This window comes from Neovison vison, chromosome 5, assembly GCF_020171115.1.
Source record: "Neovison vison isolate M4711 chromosome 5, ASM_NN_V1, whole genome shotgun sequence".
NCBI classification, from domain to species: Eukaryota; Metazoa; Chordata; class Mammalia; order Carnivora; family Mustelidae; genus Neogale; species Neogale vison.
The window spans coordinates 70,252,468-70,268,306 of NC_058095.1; the positions used below are offsets into that span (position 1 = coordinate 70,252,468).

General features: G+C 60.0%; 1 protein-coding gene across 1 annotated transcript in view; it reads left to right on the forward strand.

Moving 5' to 3' along the window:
• The first annotated feature begins 3,871 nt into the window (after positions 1–3,871).
• MYO15A (myosin XVA) overlaps positions 3,872–15,839 on the forward strand; it is a 49,663-nt gene continuing 37,695 nt past the window's right edge. Inside the window, exons 1-9 of the mRNA XM_044250631.1 lie at positions 3,872–7,459; positions 9,497–9,579; positions 10,182–10,245; positions 10,814–10,923; positions 11,259–11,333; positions 11,621–11,711; positions 15,044–15,049; positions 15,385–15,488; positions 15,617–15,680. Coding sequence (XP_044106566.1) covers positions 3,872–7,459; positions 9,497–9,579; positions 10,182–10,245; positions 10,814–10,923; positions 11,259–11,333; positions 11,621–11,711; positions 15,044–15,049; positions 15,385–15,488; positions 15,617–15,680 — 4,185 coding nt within the window. The remainder of the gene's footprint in view (positions 7,460–9,496; positions 9,580–10,181; positions 10,246–10,813; positions 10,924–11,258; positions 11,334–11,620; positions 11,712–15,043; positions 15,050–15,384; positions 15,489–15,616; positions 15,681–15,839) is intronic.

The window sequence follows — 15,839 nt, forward strand, 5'->3', positions numbered from 1 at the left end:
AAAAAAAAACAAAAAACAAAAAAAAACCACCCCGCTCCACATCCCACTGGGCTCCTCAGAGCACCGTGGGCCCTCCTGCAGCAGGAGGAACCTCAATCTCTTCTGAACTGAGGTTCAGACTGAACCTCAGTCTCTTCATCTGAACCAAGGACCCTCCACTTATGGTAAATGAAGAGTGTGACTCTGGGACGTGTTCTTGAGCCCAAACCTACCCTGCCTGTTCTCCCTGCCCTCAGTTTCCTCAACTGTCACATGGACCCTGGGAACAGGGTTGGATTTGTGGTCCCAGGCCAACGTTCTTCCCAAGAGCTCCTCTAATGGGGTGTTTCCACACACTGTTTACAATCCTTTTTCTCTCCATTTTCGCTTTTCCTCTTTTCAGATGTTATTTTTTTGTTTGTTGGAATCAGAAATGCCCTCACATGGTTCAGAAATCCAACTGATACAGAAAGATTTACAGCTGGATAACCATTTTCATCAATTTCTTGAATATCTTTCTCAATATTTCTATATGCACATGAAAGCAAATAGCAATGTATATTTCTTCCCCTACACTTGTTGCAAGAAAGAAGGCCTGGGTATGAACCATAGTCAACACTGTTCTCCACCAGCAGATTCTGGGGATTGTCCCCTATCTGTACACAGAGATCATCTGAGCTCCTTTTTATGGCTGTGTAGTACTCCACCACAGAAGGCACTATAGTGTAGGTACCAAAGAGTAGCTCAGTGTGTATACCGTTCCTGTGTGCACAACAGGGCTCTGCAGGATGGAGTCCTGGCCATGGGCTCCTCCCTCCCTTTCTTTTTTCTTTTCTTTTTTTTTTTTATTTTAAGATTTTTTTTTAAAGATTTTATTTATTTATTTATTTGACAGAGAGAGATCACAAGTAGGCAGAGAGAGAGAGAGGAGGAGGAAGCAGGCTCCCTGCTGAGCAGAGAGCCCGATGTGGGACTTGATCCCAGGACCCTGAGATCATGACCTGAGCCCAAGGCAGCGGCTTAACCCACTGAGCCACCCAGGCGCCCCCTTTTCTTTTTTCTAACAGCTTCGAGATACAATTCACATGCCACATGGTTCACCTATAAAAGCGTGTCTGATGCAGTGGGGTCTGATACGTTCACGGGCATGCACGCTCTGTGACCAGAGCATTCCTGGCTTCCTTGAACCTTCTCCCATCAGGCTGGGACCACCCTCACCCCCGCTGCTCCACGGGGACCACCCTTATGGTAGCACTCAACTCTCCATCTTTGACCAACCTGCCCCGTGTGCCCATTGGGCGCAGCTGCTCTGCCCTCCTCCCCAGTCTACTTTCCCTCTCTGTCCCCAACAGTGTAGCCTTGTGGGGTTCATGCCTTCTCCTTCATCTGCCCTCATTCCCTGGTGTCGTCCTTTGGAACTGTCCTTCAACACCGCCTAGGTGCTCCTGATGCCTAACTGATGTTGTCAGTCCTGATCTCTGTGGTGCACCCCCACCCATGCCCCCACTGAGTCCCTGGAGATGCCCAATGGACACCTGAGACCAACAGTACAAAGCTGAGATGTCTGGCCATTCGGCCTCTACCTGTTCTGCTCATAGTGTTCCTCATTCAGCCAGTAGCATCTCTATCCTCCCCCTTGGGCAGGAAGGAAACCTCAGAAGTACTCACAACGTCCCTGTAAATCTTAGTGACTGTGCCTGCAAAAGGTACCAATATCCCATGACTGCCCTCCAGCTCTGCCTCTGGCCCGGGCTCACCTGAACCACCATGCTGCGGCTTTCACACCAGTCTCCTGCCTCTGCCCTCACCCGCTGCCCTCTATCCACCTGAAGCAGCCAGAGTCATCCTGGGAAGACCAAGGTCAAATTCCACCCCTTCTCTGCCACAACGCTCCCACTGCAATGCCCTCACTTGCTGTCAAGGCCGAGTCCTCACCCTGACCTCTGACCTTACCTCTTATCTTCCCCTCTCACTGCACTCTGGTCACCCTGGTCTCCCTGCTTCTCCATCACATCAGGGCCCTCCTGTTCCCCCCCCCAGGGGTCCCTCCAACACCTCCTGCAGCTCTTGCCCCCCCTCAGTGTCCCTTCCCAGTGTCACCTTCCCCAGTCCCTACTCAGTGTTGCACACACACAGTCCCTCCCTGCTTTATTTTAACCCACAACGCTCATCACCATCTGACCAATTACAGCTCTTCCTTATCTTCCTTGTTTGTTGACAATCCCCCCACCCCTGTATGTCAACTCCCCAAGGGCAGGGTTTTTCTGTCTCCTTCTTACCTGTATCCCCAGTGCTCAGCCCATGAATGAACCAACAAACAAGGGCATGCTGGCTACAGCACCTGAGGGACAGAGGCCAGGCTGGCTGAGGAATCCAGGAGGGAGCCCCAAAGAGGGACACGGCTGGGCGATCGCTATTGGCATGTCAAGAGATAAGCACCATGGAGGCCTTGGTGCCTGAGGGATGGAGACCTGACTGGGTCTAAGCAGGGCCTTCTGCATCCCCTCTGGGGTCAGCTCAGTTAAGCCCCTGCCTTCACCTATCAGTAACTGAGGATCCGTCTTCCGCTGCTCTGAGTCCTGTATGTTCTGGTCTTTGATCTTTGGGCCAAGAGGGTAAGAGGACCTGAGGCCTCAGGTTTCAGAGCTGCTGCCCCTGAGTTCACACCTCCCAATGCCCCCTGACACCCACTGTCTAACAAGCAACAACCTGTACCACTTATGACGCCAATTCTCAAAAGTGGACTGGTCACTGGCTAGATGGTGGGTGTCTGGCCTTGGGGCCAAATGTCCACACTGGAGCAATGAGTTGCACCCAAAGAAGGCAGCAGCCACAAGAGCATGGCCTTCTCCACAAGGGCAGAAACTGGGAGGAGATGCCGGGGCTGGGGAGGCATCCCAGATACGAGCCACACATGTGACCCCTCTAGCCACTTATGCTACCCAGCAGCTCCATCAAGTCTTGCTTCCTCATGGAGAAGACAGGGCATGGCTTACCACTTCCATCCTACAGATGAGAAAACTGAGGTCCAGAGAGGATAAAGGGATTTCCCAAGGCCACGCAGGCAGAGCTAGGAGTCAGAGCCATGACTGACCCGCCCTCTGTTTCCTATCCCAGCCTCCTGGCGTGCAGCTTCACAAGGCCCTCCTGGAGTTTCCTGAAGACACCCCCACTTTTTCCTGCCTTCTGAGTTGGCTGCCCGTTTCTCCCCAATGCATTATTTATGTTCCAAAGAGCTGTCCAGCTCTGGTTACACTGACCACAGCCCTGGACACCTGCTCTGCCCACTCTCCTCCTCCATTGCCTAGGTCCTCCTGGGTCCAGTGTTCCCGTCCAAGGTAATTCGGTGGGCTTTGAACCTCCCATGCTGGCTCAGGAGAGATGGCTCCCCTCTGGAGCAGGACGCATGTGCTAGGTGGATTCCCACAGGTGGCTTCCCTGCTCTGGGACTCAGAGTCTCCCTCTGCGGAGTGGCAGTGGTCCAAGCATTCACTTCGGTGGGCTGAGGCAGGTGAGCCATAGGGAGGGCTTGACCCCTCAGCTTGGTTGTCCTCCTGGCCATTCTAAGGCCAAGGTGGTTGCCCCAGCACAGACCTGGGCCAGACCTCCCCTGCTGCCTGGTAAACAACACCGACACACTTTCCACCGCAGCTGGGGTGAAACCCAAGGCGGCTCTGGAGGAGATGAATTATGGATCCGCCCTCCCGGAATCTGGTCACAGCCAGAAGCAGCTTGGCTGTCCCTTCCAGGGCCACCCGGGCCAGTGCCGGCTGCTCCCAACCCGAAGAGGCCGCATGTCCAGCGGCGGGCAGGAGACACAGCGTGTCCCTTTGGCTCCAAGTCCCAGAGCGCGTGACACAGGGCGCAGCCCGGTGGGAAGCCGGCAGCCACCATGGCAAAGGAGGAGGAGGATGAGAAGAAAGCTAAGAAAGGGAAAAAGGGGAAGAAGGCCCCGGAGCCCGAGAAGCCCAAAAGGAGCCTGAAGGGGACGTCGCGGCTGTTCATGGGCTTCCGCGACCGCACGCCCAAGATCTCCAAGAAGGGCCAGTTCCGGAGCGCGTCAGCCTTCTTCTGGGGCCTGCACACCGGCCCACAGAAGACCAAACGCAAGAAGAAGGCGCGCACAGTGCTCAAGTCCACGTCGAAGCTCATGACGCAGATGCGCATGGGCAAGAAGAAGCGGGCGATGAAGGGCAAGAAGCCGTCCTTCATGGTCATCCGCTTCCCGGGCCGGCGCGGCTACGGCCGCCTGCGGCCGCGCGCCCGCTCACTCAGCAAGGCGTCCACAGCCATCAACTGGCTCACCAAGAAGTTCCTCATCAAGAAGGCCGAAGAGTCCGGCAGCGAGCAGGCCACGCTGGACGCCTGGCTCAACCGCTCAGACTCCCGCGTGGGCTCCCGCAAGCTGCCCTTCCCGTCGGGCGCCGAGATCCTGCGGCACGGAGGTCGCCTCCGGAGGTTCCCCCGCAGCCGCAGCATCTACGCGTCCGGCGAGCCTGTGGGCTTCCTGCCCTTCGAGGACGAGGCCCCGTTCCGGCCCTCGGGCTCCCGCAGGTCGCTGTATGGGCTCGAGGGCTTCCAGGACCTGGGCGAGTATTACGACTATCACCGCGAGGGCGATGACTACTACGACCGGCAGTCGCTCTACCAGTATGAGGAGGAGGAGCCTTACCTGGGCTACGGCGGCTACGGCCCCTACGGCCCCTACAACCCGGCCTGGCCGCCCTATGGAGACCACCCCCACGGGTACCCGCCCGAGGACCCCTACGACTACTACCACCCGGACTATTACGGCGGCCCCTACTACCCCACATACCCCTACGGCTACGGCTACGAGGATTACGAGCCCCCGTATGCGCCCCCGGGGGGGTACGCTTCCCCCTACAGCTACTATGATGGGTACCAAGGCGAGCCATACCCGCACGGCTACTACCTGGATCCCTACGCCCCTTATGAGGCGCTATACCTGCCCTACAACCTCCCGTACGACGTACCCTATTTTGATCCCTACGGAGGGCCCTATGGCGCCCCCTACGCAGAAGGCATCTATGGTGGCGCCGACCAGGCTCTCTACCCTCCGGAAGCGCCCTATCTTTACCCAGAGGAGCCGGCCTTCGCCTACCCGTGGGCACCGCCGCCCATCCTGTCGCCCCACAACCCGTACGCCCACCCCATGGATGACATCGCGGAGCTGGAGGAGCCAGAGGAGGCGGGCGGCGAGCGGCAGAGCACCTCCTTCCGCCTGCCCAGCGCGGCCTTCTTCGAGCAGCAAGGCATGGACAAGCCCGCCAGGTCCAAGCTGTCCCTCATCCGCCGGTTCCGCCTCTTCCCGCGGCCCCAGGTGAAGCTGTTCGGGAAGGAGAAGCTGGACGTGTCCCTGCCCCCGTCCCTGGACATCCCCCTGCCCTTGGGGGATGAGGACGAAGACGAGGACGAGGAAGAGATGCCCCCGGTGTCCCGGGTGCCCTACGCCCACCCCTTCTGGGGCTTCCTGACGCCGCGCCAGCGCAACCTCCAGCGCGCCCTCTCCGCCTTCGGCGCCCACCGGGGCCTGGGCTTCGGCCCTGAGTTTGGCCGCCCCCCACCCCGTCCGGCCACCTCGCTGGCGAGGTTTCTCAAAAAGACGCTGTCTGAAAAGAAGCCCATCCCGCGGCTCAGGAGCAGCCAGAAGGCCCGGCCGGGCGGCCCGGCGGTGCGGGAGGCGGCCTACAAGCGCTTCGGCTACAAGCTGGCCGGCATGGACGCGGAGCGGCCCAGCACGCCCATCGTGCTGCGGAGGGCCGAGGCGCGGGCCCGCAACAACAACAACTCCCGCCCGCCGCCCGCGGCCCCGCCCCCGCCCGCGCCCGCGCCCGCGCCCGCGCCCCGTCCGCCCTCGCACTGGAGCGCGCTCCTCTCCCCGCCCTCAGCGCGGCGGCCCCCCAGCCCCGGCCCCGCGGCCCCGCCGGCCCCGGCCCCGGCCCCGGCCCTCGCAGGCCTGCCCCGGCCCGTGTCGCCCTACGGTTCCCTCCGCCGCCACCCGCCGCCTTGGGCCGCCCCGGCTCACGTGCCCCTCACGCCGCCCGCGGGCTGGTGGGCCTTCATGGAGCCTCCTCCCGCGAGCCCGGAGGGGCCCCCCGACCCGCTGGCATACCCGCGCCCCCGGCCCTCCTTCAGAAGCTCCCGCCGGCTACCGGCGGCCTTCAGCCTTCCCTGGACCCCACTGCCTTCTCCCCAGCCCTCGCTGAGGAGCCTGCCGGGCGTGGGCTACCGCTCGCCCGTGGGAGGCCTGTCGCCTCAGCCATCCCTCCGCGCTCGGCCCTTCCAGCCTCCTTTCTCGCCTCCACCCCGCCGGCCCCGCTCGCTTCGAGAGCCCTTGACCCCTCGCCGTGGCTCTGGGCGCCTGGGGCCACCGCGCTCGCCGGTGCTGGGCTCCCCGAGGCCGCCTTCGCCGCCCCCTCTGTTGGGCCACAGCTCGCGGTGCCGGTCCCTCAACCTGCCCTCGCGCCTGCCGCACACGTGGCGCCGGCTCAGTGAGCCCCCAACCAGAGCGGTGAAGCCGCGGGTGCGCCAGCCCTTTCCCCGGCCACCCAGTGCTGGGCCCTGGCCAGTGGCCGCAGCTGCCCCTGAGCGCCGGGAGAGCCAGCGGGAGTCTGAGGACTCAGAGACACCCTGGACAGTGCCCCCGCTGGCCCCCAGCTGGGACGTGGACATGCCTCCCGCCCAGCGCCCACCCTCACCCTGGCCAGGAGGTGCAGGCAGCCCCCGGGGTTTTTCCAGGCCATCCCCAGTGCCAGAAAACCCCTTCCTCCAGCACGTGGGCCCTGTGCGGCCCCCTGCTTCCCAGCCTGAGGACCCAGCCTCGGACATGACCAATGTCTTCCTGGGTAGACACCATGACCCAGGGCCTGGACAGTTGCTAAAGTCAGCCAGCCCGATCCCTGAGAAGCCAGAAGAAGAGGCTGCTCTGGGGGAGCCTCGGCCACTGGCAGAGCCTGAGCCCTCCAGCCTGACACCCCCCAAGGATTGCCTGCCAGAGCGGAAGGCACTAAGGCTCAGCCTCTCCCACCCGCTGGCCACATGTGATAAGACAAGAGCCACGGGACCACCATGGCGCCGCTGGGGGACACTGCCCAGCGCCCCAGCCCCCTTGGCACCCTCTGGAGCCCCAGCACCCCTGCCCAAGGCAGGTGAGCGGCGCCAGGCAGGCCCTGGGCGCTTTGCAGTGGTCATGCCCCAGGTACAAAAACTCAGTGCTTTCCAGCGAGTTCGTCCTGCCGCCCTGCGGCCCCCTGTCCAGGTGACCCAGGACCCAGAGTCCCACCCCAAGCCAATAGCCTGGAGTTTGCTCTTGTCCTGTTTCTCCCTACCGGAGGAGGCCCATCGACCCTGGCCACAAGTGCTCACCAGCCCCCAGTCCTGCCGCCTGGGCCCTGGAGCCAACTGCCTGCCCCATGGGGGCCCCTGGGAAGAAGTTGGCCCCAAAAGCTGGTGGAACAAGGTATGAAAACATAGGTCAGAGGGAGGGTTTGGGGGTTCTGTTCTGGGAAACAGGACAGGAGACAGCCTCACGATCCTGGTGAGCTGCTGCCTGCTTGGGCCTCAGTCTTCCCATCTGTAACCCGAGGAGAACAGCATTTGGGCTTCCAGAGCTTTTGGAAGATCGAACTTGAAGGATGCCCAGCACAGGTGCACAATACAGAGACTCTGGAAACTCCTCCCAGTCATTTTAGGGAAGGGATCTTGTCCTAGCCTGCGCTCTGGGCAGCCCTGTCCTGGGCCAGTCTGGATGGCGCGTCTGCCCCCAGCAGCCCCTCAGAGATCTTATCTGAGTACAGAACTTCAGGACATGCCTGTCCCCCCTTTCCCATCCTCACATCCATGTTCACACTGTTTCTGTTGCCACCTCCTGACCCTCCCCTGGGCTGGAGTCTTCCTCTTTCGACTTCCTGCTGAAGGGGGGTTACTTAGGCTGCAGAATTCTGAACTATCCAAGGGTGAGAGGCTCAGGATCCAAACTTGCCGTGTCCTCATGGTATGGGGAGGAAACTGAGGCCCAGAAGGCCACACAGTGGATGAAAGACCGACCCAGGAGTCTGTCTGGGCCCCCCGTGGGGTGCAAGGCAGGTGGCTTGTCTGAAGGGTGCCAAGCTCATGCCTGGCTACCACACGCATGGCGGAACGCGAGCCTGATGCTGGGTGGCCCTTGGTGGAGGGGGGTGGTCACCGGAGACTCCCCCGGGACGCTTGGGGTGGGCGGGGCACGCAGGGCGGCCGGTGTTTCTCAGCCTCTGCACACGGTTCCCCGGGGAGCGGGCGGCCAGCTGGCCTGGCAATGGCGACTGGGGCAGCCTGGCTGCTGGGGGGGCCCTGGCCCCGGCGCCGGGTGCCCCGTGCCGTGTGGGCTGCAGCATTGTGGGAGCGGGGCGCGGGGCGCCCAGGGGTGAGGGGCAAGGATGCCTGGGCCCTCCTTACCCTGGAATACGTGAGTGGCTGAATTATTCAGGGTTTGTGGCCACTGGTGCACATGGCCAGACGGGTGGGCGGGAGGCCAGGGCCTGCAGGGTGATACTCTCTGTGCCCTACTTAACAGCCTGGTGACAGGCCTGCAGCACGCAGGGCTCCCTCCTGGTGTCCCCTTCCCTTGCCCGCTCAGAGGAGGGTGCAGGGAGGCTGGGAGGGCAGGATGCACACACGCTCTCACAGTCGTGTGGGTCACAGGCAGGCCTTTGGGCCTGGGACACGTTCTTAGGTGTACTGCAGCCAGGCTTTGAGCAAACGTGGCATCCTTGGTGTCATGAGTGTGCACACAGATGGGCATGGTGGAGATCCCACAGCCCACGGAGGGGCGGGGGAGGCGGTGCACAGGACCTTGGTCTTGAGACCCCCACCAGCTGTGATCGAGAGAGCCCCAGCCCTCCATGCACTTGAGAATGGGTCAGACGGACCCTGAGAGCGTGTGTCTCTTAGCCAGGCAGGCTAGGCCCACGTGCATGTCCACAGGCATGTTGCAAGACCACCGGTGTGGGTGAGAGTTGCATGAGCTACGAATGCCTTTGCATATGGGTCTGAGCGCAGGGGTGTACGTGTTTGCCCTGGGCTGGAAGCAGAGGTGTGGCGCTGAGGGGCACAGTCTCTGTGTCCGCCCTCCACCAGCATGTGGATGTTCATTAGATGGTCACATAAGCAAAGATGTGGGGTCCACCCAGGGCCAGGATGTTGTCACTGGCACAGCACAAGGTTGGGAGGACTTCCAAGCAGTCAGAGGGAACAGTATGTGCGTGTGCTCAGCCCCAGGTCAAGGACACGGGAGCACCTGCCACAGGGGACACATGGGCACAGGGCAGGCCTGTGTCCCTGAGTTGCAGGCAGACTCCATGGGCCACAGCATTCCACAGCAGGGAGGCCCCAGGACCCAGTCTGGCTTTGGCCTTGGGGTTCTCTCCTCCCCAGCTGGAGCAGGTCCCAGGGGTGTGCAGGACAGGCGACCGTGCACAGGTGCCCTCCATCTGGGCTGACCCCAGACTCTCTCTTACAGATGCACTCCATCCGCAGCCTGCCCCCCACAAGGTTCCTCGAGCAGTGCCGGGACGACGGCGTGGAGGACATGACGCAGCTGGAGTGAGTGGAGTGTGCGGGTGGAGGGGTGGCCAGGGGTCACCATGGGGTGGCCCACTCCTGGCCAGGGCGCCTCCTCCTGCGAAGAGGGCCTCTCACCTCCTGGAATGTTTCCAGAGCCTCTACATCCTCACCTGTGAAGTGGGGTCATGTGGCGTCACAAAGCCAGTGTGTGCTTGTCAGAGCTGTGAGTCACACAGGCCTGATCAAATCCCAGGCCCACCAACTCCTGGCTGGGAGACCTTGGGCAGATCGCTTTGCCTTTCTGTGCCTCAGCTTCTCATCTGCAAGATGGGGGTGGGTGGCTGTTACTGTGAGGGTGCCGGCACCTTGGAGGGGCCCAAAATGGTAGGGTTGGTGTCATTATCGGTGGCGATGACTCAGCCCTCACGTCTGCTTCCCCAGAGGATCCCCTTACCCAGGGAGGTAGAGACAGTGATTAGTATAGACATGGAGAAACCAAGGCACGGAGAAGTTAAGGACCTTGCCCAAGGCCTCACACTGGGTTGGTGTCAGAGATGGGACTCGAGCTCAGGCCTTTCTGACCAAGGCCCTGCTGTGAGGGGGAAGGTGGGCCCTGATGTCTCCTCTTCGCGCCCTCCCAGAGACCTCCAGGAGACCACCGTGCTGTCCAACCTCAAGACAAGATTTGAACGGAACCTCATTTATGTAAGTCCCAGGGCTGGCCCTTTCCTGGGCTCAGAGCACAAAGGTGGCTGCCTCTTGGGACCACAGTGGGAAGCACAGATTTCTCCTGCTGAGCTCAGGCCTCTGGTTTGAAATGTGGGCATTCTACCATTTGAGTATAACATGCTAGAGTCTGGGGTTCTAGATGGTGGATGTCACCCACAAGGGCTCTGGCCACCTTAGAATGCCCTGGGCTCCTGACTCCCTCCCCACTCCAAGCAGGAGAGGTTTGACCTCACCTTGAGGCAGAAGTTTCTGGAGCCTAGTCCTGACTATGTATAAATGGAGTACACAACCGCTGACATGGCCACCTTTGCAGATTTCGTGGCTGTGGGGTTTTGCTCACTTGAGCCTTCTCCGAGTCTCAGCCTGGTACAGTGTCTGAAATCCTTCAGCTAGAGTAGAGGACCCATTGAGCTGTCAGAGGGTCCCAGGTGTGAACACGAGGCTAGGCGGCCAGAGACACCTGGCTCCGTGGAAACAGGCTCCCGGAAGCAAGGGAGGAGGTCTATGAGGAGGCATAGCATTAAAGCCACCGTCTGCCCAGCAGACCTACATCGGCAGCATCCTGGTGTCTGTGAACCCATACCGAATGTTTGGAATCTATGGGCCTGAGCACGTGCAGCAGTACAGCGGGCGGGGCCTGGGAGAAAATCCCCCGTGAGTGTCTCTGGGGCTGGGGCGGTGGGGGGTGCTGTCCTGGGGTCTCCTGGGTCGCTCTGCCTGAGCTCGGCAAGTCCCTGCCTGCGCCCAAGCCATGCATAGGGCCAACTTACCCGTTCGGCCCAATGGTCTCTCCCCGAGTCTGGCCACAGTCCTCTCTAGGTCAGAGGCCTCCGTGGCTCCGACCAGAATGGGTGCAGGGAGCATTTCCCCAGGATGAAGGGTAGAGCAGAACTGGCTGCTTGGGTGGACAGAGATGCTCTCCAGCTGACCCCCGAGGGGTTTGAGAGGCAAGGTCCTGTCCCAGTGATACCTGTGGCCTGTCTCTCCAGGCACCTCTTCGCAATTGCAAATCTTGCTTTCGCCAAAATGCTTGATGCCAAACAGAACCAGTGCATAATCATCAGGTGGGTCAGGCTGGGGACCTGTGTGGGGACCGTGGGGGCAGGGTGGGGGATGGGGGAACGTACGGGAGGAATCTCAGATGACAGGTCTGCATCAGGCCAGACCCGCTGTGGGAGCTGGGATAAATCACTTGGCGTCTCTGGGCTGGACTGGCCCACCCACGTCCTCTTATGTCATAGGAGGTCAAAGAAAGGTAAGGGTAGGGGGACCCCAGAAGAGTCTGGGTTGCAGACTCACTCGGCTCCTTTGCTCACTTGTGGATTCTCACTCGGCTCCTTTGCCCGGTTAGCGGAGAGAGTGGTTCTGGGAAAACTGAGTCCACCAAGTTGATTCTGCGCTACCTGGCTGCCGTGAACCAGAAACGAGGCATCACGCAACAGGTGAGTCTGTCTGCTGCGTGATCTGCCTGAGTCCCCAGGACTCCTGAGCTTAGTGCTCCCCCTGAGACAGGCTCCTAGGCCCCACTTGGAGGATGGGGAGGCTGAAGCCAGGGTTGCACTGGGAGGGCTCCTAGGTCTCTGGCTTTTTCTGCCACCACCCTCCCCACCCAGGGCATGGCTGCAGGGGAGTCCCTTCTGCCCGTGCTCCAGAGCGGCTCTGGTTCCTGCCCTGCCGGGCCTGGCCAGAGCAGAAACCCCATTTCTCCTGCCTGGCCTCATCTTCCTGGTGGTGTAAGAGACAGGACAGGCCTAGGCATGGGGGTGGGCTGCAGAAGATGCTGGGGCACTGAGGACATGGAATCTGGGAGATGCAGGCTCGGAGCATTGTGGAGCATGCTAGGTCCTCCAAACCTGAGAGTGTTAGGCCCTCAGGAAAACTTTCCCGAGGACATACTGTGTGCCAGGCCTGGGCTAGGAGATGAGGAAGTAGGCAGGAGTGATGCAAAAAAATGTTCCCGCACTCATGGGAATTTCATTACAGTAGAGGAAACAGAAGGAAAGAAATACACAAGGAAATTACATCTATGTGAAAGGGTGGGAAGTTGTGGGCAAATAAATAAATAAATAAAACAGCAAAACAATAGAGGAGGTTGGGGGGGCTTGGGGGTTTGTAATTCGAAGCATCGTGGTCAGTGAAGGCTCTACTGAGAAGGCGAGGGAGTGGGCCCTAAAGACATCTGGGGAAAGAGCAAGCAGGTGGAGGGAAGGGCAAGTGCAAAGGCCCTGGGGTGTGAGGAGGTCTGGTGTGTCCAGGGGATGGCAAAGTGGCCTGGAGGAGTCCAGGGGAGGGAGGACAGTGGCTTTGACCAAGGAGGTAGTGACGGAGGTGGTGAGCACAGCTGGACCCGGGAGCAGTATAAAGGTCAGCCAATGACTTGCTGAGGGACTAGATTTGGGGTGTGAGAGGGGATGGGTCCAAGGGCAACCCCAGGCATTTGGCGTGAGCCATAGACAGCGTGGAGCTGCCATTAGCTGCATGGGCAGCAGAGAAAAAACAGGTAGGAGTCTTTTCTCCCGGGGAGTCTGCTGGGTGTCCCTACAGCGATGGTGGGAAGATGGTGGATACGTCACCAGCCTGGAGCTCAGGGAGGTGAGGCTGGAGGCAAAGGCCCAGCAGCTCAGACTCCAGAACCTTCCTTTGCCCCAGGCTGGGCTTTCAAATCCTCTAAGTGTGGATTTCTAGAAGGATTGTCTAGGTGGGCAGGGCAACGTGGGCTTTTAGCACCCCTATGTCCAGTGTGATACGGAGTCACACCAGGGCGGCCCAGCAGCCCTGGAGGCAGGTGCGTTTGTGTCCATTTACAGACTGGGAATCTGGGGTCTGGGAAGGGAGAGCACTTACCCAGAGTCCCAAAGTGTGGGGGTGGAGGAGCTGGGGTTTGAAACTCAAGGCAGAGAGCTGTCTCGGCAGGGTTCGGGAAGGACGATGAGAGTGGTAGAATGTGGCTGGGTCTGGGAGTTTCTGCACCAGGCCTTCCATAGACATGAGGATAGGCCTGCCAGCTGTGATGCTGTGGGCTCATTTCCTAGCTGCTGCTGGCCCCGCTCACATAATCTGACAGTCCTTACCCAGGGTCGGTTTCAGGTACGGCTGGATCTAGGGTCTTAAACAACGTTCCTTGTTTTGGCTCCATCCCCATCTATGGCCATCATTCATTCTCAATCTCTCGCCCACTGATCAGCAAGATAGGGCCACAGTGTGCCACCTGCACCTCCTAACGTGCCAGGAAAAGTCTCAGGGTTCTCTCTTATTGGACTATTTTGGGCCACGTGTCCTCCCTGGGCCCAGCTGTGCCTCAGTGGGCCAAGGCCTGGGCCAAAGTCTCTGCCTCTGGCCTGGGAATGCGACAGGCATTCCCCAGGATGGAGGGTGGTTGGATTCCACCCAGCCCAAACTTCAGGCCGTCACCCCACCTGCAGGTTGAGCTAGGGGGCGCGCCAGGACCCCACGTTCACCCAGCCCACCCAGCAGTCCTCTTCCCAGCCCCTGGCTGTGTGCTAGGGACAGAGGAGCGGCTGACTTCCACTCAGACACCCTCAAGGGGATTCCAGAGTAGGGGATAGCGTGGGCCAACATCCAGGCAGACACCAACTCACTGAACAACCCCAGGCCAGCTCACACTCTTGTCTGGGCTGTGGTCTACTCCTTTGTGCGATGGACATGGTATTTCCTGACTAAACAGGACCATGACCGTGAACAGATGGAAGGAACTGGCGCCTTCCCCCAAGTAACATTTTCTGCAAAGAGCAGGCCTTCCAGCTGCTTCTTTCCTAAGAATTCATCCCGAGGAAATGACTCAGCCTGAAAGTGCTGTGTACACAGTTACCCACATGCTTGGCATGATGTTGTGATCTCACTCGTGGGACTCTGCTGTCCCCTGGCTCACACCTCACCTTTCCACGTGTTTCCTGATCTGTGAAACGGGTGCGTCAGTACCTACCTCCAGGATGGTTCGCAGCCATGTAATTAGGGCCACTAATCCTGTAATTCTGGCACGTGGTAGGTGCCACTGGCTCTGCCTTGGGCAGCTCTGCAGTCCTAAAACGCTGGTCTTCGTGTCGTTCATTCAGCACATATTTTTTGAGGGCCTCTGATGCTCCTGGTCTCATATAGATGCTGGGGACCCAGAGATGGCACGCAAAGATTTTTGCCTGTGGGGGCTGACGTTCTAGGGTGGGGGAGACACGATGCAAGGAAGTGAGGGGATTTGCCAGCGGTGCTGAGGGCTCCAGAGGGAGAGAACCCTGGTCCAGAAGCCAGCATGGGCCTGGATCAGGAGGGCTTTGCAGGGCGAGGGAGAGAAGAAGTGGAGATGGAGCCAACCAGGAGCTTGGCTGTGCAAGGCTTGGCTTTGAGCCTGAGTGACGTGGAAGCCTGAGGGGAAACGTGACCTAACAGGTGTTCAAAGGACCCCTGGAGGGAGCAGGGCCAGGATCAGGAAGGAGACTCCCCTGGGAGCCCAGGTGATTGACAAGTGGTGATGGCCATGGGGACGGAGTAAAGAGGACATCCCCAGAGCTTTTTGGCAGGTAGACCCAGCAGACTCCCACACCCTGGGACCACACTGCAGGCCTCATGCCTAGACAGCTGGGGTCTCAAAGATTCTTGGGTTTGCTCTCACCTGGCAAGCCCCCTGCCCAGCCCAGGGGCCCAAAGGGGCCAGTGGTTGCTCCATGCCCCTGGTGTCCTGGAGGGAGAGGGGTTCAGTCCTATAGGTGACCTGCTTCTGTTCTTGTCCCTCTCTCCTTCTCCATCCTGGGCACTCCTGAAGATAAAGGTACTGGAGTGTGCCTGTGTGCGTGTGTGTGTGCGTGCGCGTGCACTCATGTGTGAGGGCAGGATGGGCAGGGAGGGGCATCCAGAGGCCTGTCCTGGCTGGGGGCTGCTGTGGGAGGGGCCGGGGGCTGGGAGAGTGTAGCTGTGGCCTGAGTGTGGGGGCTGGCAGCATGAGGGGTGTTGGGGGACACTGGGGAGACTCAAGGATTCTACAGGGAGCCCACCAGCAGTTGCGCCTCACACAGGGGGTTCATATCTGGGAAAACCTAGGGGTGGCCCTAGCTATACTCCCTACTCTGGGCCCCCAGAACAATTCCCGCATCTTCTGGGGTCCAGATCCTGGAGGCAACACCCCTCTTGGAGTCCTTCGGTAACGCCAAAACCGTCAGGAATGACAACTCCAGCCGCTTTGGGAAGTTTGTGGAGGTCTTTCTGGAAGGGTAAGTGGGATGGTGGTAGGAGGGACCCCCCCCCAAGATTTTGCGGTGCACCACATGTTTTAGTGCAACCCCTCAGAGCCCATGCCGGCCACCACCCTGCGCAAGCTGACTGAGCTCCCCCTTTCCAGGGGCATGATTTCTGGTGCCATAACGTCCCAGTACCTGCTCGAGAAATCCAGGATTGTGTTTCAGGTGGGACAGGACCTCCAGGGGCCCTTGTGCACTGGGAGGGGCTGGGGGTAGGCAGATATGCAGAGCCTCGCACCTGGTGGGGCTGGGGCAATGTTGAATTAATGAACAAAGACATGTTTCTGTGTGAGCATGTGATCTCCTCTCCTCTCTCACCCCCTA